The sequence below is a fragment of the Prunus dulcis genome, unplaced genomic scaffold (assembly GCF_902201215.1).
Source record: "Prunus dulcis unplaced genomic scaffold, ALMONDv2, whole genome shotgun sequence".
Classification (NCBI taxonomy): Eukaryota; Viridiplantae; Streptophyta; class Magnoliopsida; order Rosales; family Rosaceae; genus Prunus; species Prunus dulcis.
The window spans coordinates 9,534-16,807 of NW_023010413.1; the positions used below are offsets into that span (position 1 = coordinate 9,534).

The window sequence follows — 7,274 nt, forward strand, 5'->3', positions numbered from 1 at the left end:
CACTCTTTTAACAAAGCAGACACAAAGGAGCAGATGTGACCAGACCTTTTTCAGGAGAACAAAAAAGTTGGAGAGAGAGAGAGAGAGAGAGAGAGGAACTGTATAAATACAGCTCTTGCTTTCTGCTCTCATTTGGGTCTGGCAGAGGAATAAAGGCCGAATCCCTTCTTAATAAACACGTCTTTCTCCTTTCAACATCTTGCCGAAAGAAATTGCAGGCAGAGTGAGAGTGAGATCTAGAGGCAGACATGACAAGGACCACTGCAAGGTGAAGTTGCTCTGTCAATCATAATTTTGTGGGATATATTTCTATCAAGTGACATCTACCTAATTTGCTCACCAATATTCTCTACCCGCCGAATCTTATATTTACCACTGTAACAAGGATTATTCTAGACAATGACGAATCCAGAATTTCTCGATTAGGTAAAATTTACATATTAAATTCAACGACACAAGTTAATAGAGTCAGTCATAGTTTTCTAAGGCCCAAGGCAAATTCTAAATTGTAACCCCCGCTGTAATACAGTTAACACTAAGTATGTAATTTTCTTTAAAGAAAAGTAAGACCACTTTGGGGATTGAAAAATATGATTAAATGTCAAAATGATTCACTTTTTTTTTTGGCTTATTATCACAAAACGTCCCTAAAGTTTACGAAACTATCAGATTGCATCCTTAATGTTTTTTTTTGTCATTCATGGTCCTCAAAGTTAGCATGTATGATCACAAATGGTCCCTGCCGTTAGGTTCCGTCAAAAACTCCGTTAGTTTGCTGACGTGGCATATATGTATATCACAAAACATCCTTAAGGTTCACACACCTATCACAAATGGTCCTTACGAAATTTTTTAATTTAAAATTCATAAAATTTTTGTTTTCTTTTTAAAATTTATGAATTATAATTATTTTAAAATATATATTAAATTTTAAATACATGTGACACTATATTATTGTAGATGTGGGCTCCATATATATGCCACATCAACAAACTAATGAAGTTTTTAAAAATAATTTAAAATTCATAAAATTTAAAAATGAAAAAAAAACTAAAGGTTTAGGGTTCATAAATGGTCCTCAAGATTAAAATCCTTCTATAAATTGTTTTTTCATTTATAAATAATTTTTTCATTTATAAATAATTTTAAAAAGAAAACCAAAATTTTATGAATTTTAAATTTTTTTAAAAAAAATTCGTAAGGACCATTTGTGATAAGTGTGTAAACCTCATGGATGTTTTGTGATATATATGTATGCCACGATAGCAAACTAACAAAGTTTTTGACAGACCCTAACGTCAGGGACCATTTGTGATTCCACATACTAACTTTGAGGACCATAAGTGACACAAAAAAACATTAAGGATGCAATCTGATAGTTTTGTAAACCTCAGGGATGTTTTGTGATAATAAGCCTTTTTTTTTTACCATGTTGGCCAATTTAGTCTCTGTATTTTTAATTTGGCCTATTTGATCCATGTGTTTAAGACCGTTAGTCAATTTGATCCATTCAATTAAAATTGCCGTTAAATATGAACATGATAATCTTTTTTCTTTTCTTTTTTTGAAAACATATAAAGATGTTTTATTTTTATTTTTTAAAGTTAGATTTATTTAAAAATATATTAAAACTTCAATTAAACTAGGCTTATTATCACAAAACATCCCTGAGGTTTACGAAACTATCAGATTGCATCCTTAATGTTTTTTTGTGTCACTTATGGTCCTCAAAGTTAGTATGTGGAATCACAAATGGTCCCTGACGTTAGGGTCTGTCAAAAACTTTGTTAGTTTGCTATCGTGGCATACATATATATCACAAAACATCCCTGAGGTTTACACACTTATCACAAATGGTCCTTACGAATTTTTTTTAAAAAAATTTAAAATTCATAAAATTTTGGTTTTCTTTTTAAAATTATTTATAAATGAAAAAACAATTTATAGAAGTATTTTAATCTTGAGGACCATTTATGAACCCTAAACCTTTAGTTTTTTTTTCATTTTTAAATTTTATGAATTTTAAATTATTTTTTAAAAATTTCATTAGTTTGTTGATGTGGCATATATATGGAGCCCACATCTACAATAATATAGTGTCACATGTATTTAAAATATAATATATTTTTTAAAATAATTTAAATTCATAAAATTTTAAAAAGAAAACAAAAATTTTATGAATTTTAAATTTAAAAAATTAAAAAATTTCGTAAGGACCATTTGTGATAGGTGTGGGAACCTCAAGGATGTTTTGTGACGTATATATATGCCACGTCAGCAAACTAACGGAGTTTTTGACGGAACCTAACGGCAGGGATCATTTGTGATCATACATGCTAACTTTGAGGACCACGAATGACAAAAAAAAACATTAAGGATGCAATCTGATAGTTTCGTAAACTTTAGGGACGTTTTGTGATAATAAGCCATTAAACTAACATAACATTAGATTAAAAAGAAAAGTAAAAACTTGAAAAAAATAAAGGATGGGCGTAGTTCGAAAAGGAGAAGGCTGCTTAGCGAGTGAGTAGTAAGAAAGGGGGTGACTATTGTGGGGTTGAGGATGGTGATGAACGAAGGCGTACGACAGAAGGGGGAGAGATGGGGTGGAAGATTTGGGGGCCACGACGGAGGATGGGGCAAATGGCTATGCAATGGTTGGGTTGGGGAAGATCTTGCTGGGAGCTAGTCGGGTAAGGGCCTTTTTTTTTTTTTAATAGAGAGAGGGGGACCATTTTAACGTTTAAGCCTAAAAAAATATCATACATTCATTTGAACCCAAGTAAACCATTTCGACAAAAGAAAAACAAAAAAAATCATTTCTTTTGGGCTTAAAAGAACATATCATATAATTTCTCCTACATTAAGGAACCTAATTCACAATTCAAAGCTTTTATTTCGCAAGTCCCAATTCAATTTAGAAATCCTAATTCAACAAGCCATAAATTCAATTTATTAGAACAAACCCAAATTCTACAAGAGAGACACATTAAAGAAAAAAGAGAGAATCAGGAAGAAGATGACTGAAAAAAAAGGAATGAGAGAAAAGTGATGGGGAGAAAGAGAAAAAAGAGAAAATGTTCATTATTTAAAAGAGAATTTCAGTCTACAAAAAAAACATGATAGGAAGCGTACTCTATAATACAATGAAGATAGAGATAGAATTTATTTATTCATTTTGGCTGTATAAATAGAGATAGGATTTCAACATTTTTTTTCAGGCTAAGATAAACTTATTTAGCTATTTGTCTTTTTTGAAAATTTTGGGCTGGGCAGCAGCTCACTCTACCCTATAAATAGAATCGTCCCTGACAGAATCACTTCCAAACATGCCCGTAACCATCAGCCTTCCCATCCATTGTGTTATATATATATATATATAATGCATTCTTTTGGCTTTAGTTCATGCTAGCTTTTGGGTTCTTTCAGTTTCAGGATGAAGTGTTTGTCTCATATTCATGCATGCTTGAGGTGGCCACTAAAATATGCGAAAGAGCCGCATCAAACCATGGATTTGCTTTTTTTAACCCAACTCTCACTCCTTCTATTGGAAATATGTACCTTTTGATTAATGAGCACCCTTCCCACGTTAGTGAAAGCAGAAGACTTAATTAATTATAAAGGGGAATATATTATCGTACCTCTTTTTCAGCCAGATTATTCGAAGAATTTAACCAATTGATGACTATAAAAACTCAGAAGAGTATATATATAAATGCAAATTAATTTTGTTATAAAACTTTTACACATAAAAACTGTAATGTCATTATGCAAATAATCCACCAGTATAGTGGTTTAGAGTATTTACTCATTCAGACAAGATCTTGGGCTAACATACGTATAGTGAGTGTGAGTTTAATATATTGTCGCTTCCCTCAATATGAAATGTTCTTTAAAAAAAAATGGAATGTCATTGATATATATTTTTATATATTTTTGAATCATTATATATATATATATATATGTTGCTATCTAATCTCCCTTTTGGTGTCTCCATTGGAGAATATGGGCATTTTAATTCAACTCATTTCAATTAAAAAAAATGATAATATCTAAAATGAGGGGGTATTTACTATTTAGAATCTGTCTACATGCAGAAGCAGGTCATTCCAGATTTAACATAATATTCATAAATAATTAATAACAATAAATAAATAATTTATTTATTTATCACTTAGTACCAGAATCAAATTTGCCAATACTACCCTCAAACACTCCATGCTCTTCCCTTTTCATGGAAAGTTGTCCACGTTCTACCCTCAGCCTCAGTTCCCCTCCTACACACACCCTACCAACTATTATATAAACCCTTCCTTGCTCCTTAACAATTTATCTCATCACACATTGTTCTTCCAACTCTCTCTCTCTCTCTCTCTCTCTCCAAAATATATCTTCTTTATTATCCTTTGCTTTTCTACCCTTCTCATAAAATGGACAAAAACCAGTCGCGTAGGCAGGTTCGTCTCATGAGGCAGTCCCTCTTTGATCAGGTTTTTCTTTTTATTTTTCATTTTCCCTTTTTCTTTTCAAATTTAAATTCCTCACTTTATTAATCTTCAAACTCGTAATTTATATTTTACAAGGTACCAATGCAGGGAGACATTGTTCATATCATACATGTAATGCAAATGACACCATTGAGTTCCCCAAAAATAGCACAATAATCCCAGAACAATAAAATGGATACGTGCATGCAAATTTATATCATCCATTTTCAAATTATTCTTGGGAATTTCAGGGATTTCTGGACGAACAGTTTATTCAGTTGGAGGAGTTGCAAGATGACTCTAATCCAAATTTTGTGGAGGAAATTGCTACGTCGTACTACCGAGATTCATATAGATCACTCCAAGCCATAGAGCTGGCACTGTGAGTCAAATTATAATGTTTACTTTTAAAAAAAATTTCAATTACAATACATATATTTTGGTTGATTATTTCATATATATATATATATATTTATGCAGAGAGAAGACCCCTCGTGATTTTAGTAAGTTGGACAGCTACATGCATCAGTTCAAGGGAAGTAGCTCAAGGTAAAAAAATAAAAATAAAACATCCTCATTTTGTTATTATTTCAAGAGATATTAGAAAGGAATCTGTAAGTATATTCTGTGTTGGCTTTTGAGATGACAAGATTTAATCCCAACTAAGCATTTCTCTTAATTGGTGCAGCATCGGAGCCAAAAAAGTAAAAGCTGAGTGCCAACAGTTTAGGGAATATTGTGATGCAGGAAATGGAGAAGGGTACGTACGCAATCTTAGCATCAATTACTTAAAAACTCTTATTATAATTATATTCTCTTAACTTGAGTTCTAATTCTCTCTCTTTATATTCGTATAAAATATATAATAAATTAATAATATGGAGAATAAATTTTAAAAAAGGGGGAAAAATGGGTAGATAAAATTGGTAGGTCACTTAAAAGTTTTGATGGTAAACCCAGATGCATGAGGACTTTCCAAGCATTGAAGAAAGAGCATGCAACACTAAAGAAGAGGCTTGAGGCTTATTTTCAGGTAAACTCTCCAAATTACACCGGCATATATATATATATAAGCAAAAGATAGATAATGGTAAAATATTTAAAATACCAGAAAATGTCCTTGGTTAATACAAACATTAAGAATTTAAATTATTAATTAAATGAGAATAATATAGTAAATTCACACTTTTTCATGTTTTAAAAAAAATTAAAATTAAAAGAAAAATCAGATAATAGATCATATTTTCATGGAACACAACTATCCATTATCTTTTTAATTCTAAAATAAATTTAAATTTTTTTTAAAAAAAAACCTTTCGCAGGCACGGAAGCGCGTGTAAAGAGGCTAGTGTGTATATATATATATATATATATATTAAAAAGTGTTTTGATTTTTTTTTTCTTTCAGATGGCAAGGCAAGCTGGGCCTATTGAGGCAGCATGTCGCCCCAAGTGAAGAGAAAATTATTAACAGCCAGAGAGAGGCAGAGGCTACAATTAATATGAGTGGTTGGTGGATTTTGTACTATGTATGTGTACCAACCTCCGTCAGATTAATGAAGGTGTATTAGGAGACTTAATTAGGTAGTTTTGGATTCTAATATCCATGTAAGCTATATTATGTGTTCAATGAAAATGCTATGCAATTAAGTTTTTTTCTTCATGATTATCGTGTTTCTTGCCAGAATATGAAATGGGCTTTATTATATACAAAGAGAATGCTTCAAAATTTCTAGGGTTGGATCAACACACCTTTGGTCTTGAGGCCCAAATCAATGCCCACTAGTTTCTTTCTAGTATTTGGTTGAGAGAGAAAGAGAGGGAGGCAAAAGCATAAAGAATAGATATTTATAAGATTCGTCCCGTAACGTTTTACAATTTTCAAGATTTGAGAACGTGTTTGGTAGTTTAAATTGAGAATAATTTTTTACGGGCTAAAAAGATTTAAAAACATTTTTGATACCCGTATTTGAAAATGGGAAAGGATTGTATACCCCTGATGATTTTGGTAAAGAATTGTCATACCAAAAGATGGGATGTATGCTGAAATTGTTGACGGAAAAATTGATTCAAGTTTTGGGAAACATGATAATTGTCTCTTGTAATTATGAGGTTACGACCTATAGTCATATGGCTTAGGTGAGATAGAGAAAGGGTAACTCGGAATTAACATTTTCATACCAAAACTACCCTTACGTTGTTTTCTCATAAATACATAAATGCCTTTTATCTAGTGGCTAGTGCAACACTCTCTCGTTTGTTAAATATCTCCTACAACAAAAAATTTAATTATTTAATTTCTAAAGATCTTTTTTTTTTCTTTTTTCCTTTTCTTTTGCTAGAGAAGGAAAATAAATATATTGTGTAAAAATTGTTTTCATTTAGAATATAGTGTAAACGAGAAATTAGAAATATGAAAAAATTTGCAAAATATTGTAGTAGGTTTTTCATTGCAAAAATAATTGTTGGAACTTAAAATATTTCAATAATAAGTAGTTGAATAAAAATATTTATGCCATTTAGTAATCAAATTGATTTTAATTATGATTTATTTTTATTTTTATTTTTTCTCATCATGATTCCGGAGTTAAATATGACAATTCAATGTTCTTTTGATAGACTTAAGACAGGATGAAGGTAAAAATATCATGATTTTTGCTTATTTCTTGTTTAATTAATACCAAACACGGAAGATTCATGCTTGATTTCACCTAATCATCTTTGATTTTAAACTTTTTGCGCATGTTTTCGTGACTTGGAATGATAGGGCTTCGCAATCTTATGTCT

At 30.9% G+C, this 7,274-nt stretch overlaps 1 protein-coding gene across 1 annotated transcript; it reads left to right on the forward strand.

The window, feature by feature from the left end:
* Positions 1-4,425: 4,425 nt before the first annotated feature.
* LOC117613589 (histidine-containing phosphotransfer protein 4-like) lies at positions 4,426-6,036 on the forward strand. Its single transcript, XM_034342191.1, has 6 exons — positions 4,426-4,490; positions 4,739-4,869; positions 4,968-5,036; positions 5,176-5,247; positions 5,448-5,520; positions 5,896-6,036. The coding sequence occupies exons 1-6, from the start codon at positions 4,431-4,433 to the stop codon at positions 5,941-5,943; spliced, it is 453 nt and encodes a 150-aa protein (XP_034198082.1). The 5' UTR covers positions 4,426-4,430; the 3' UTR covers positions 5,944-6,036.
* Positions 6,037-7,274: the final 1,238 nt, after the last annotated feature.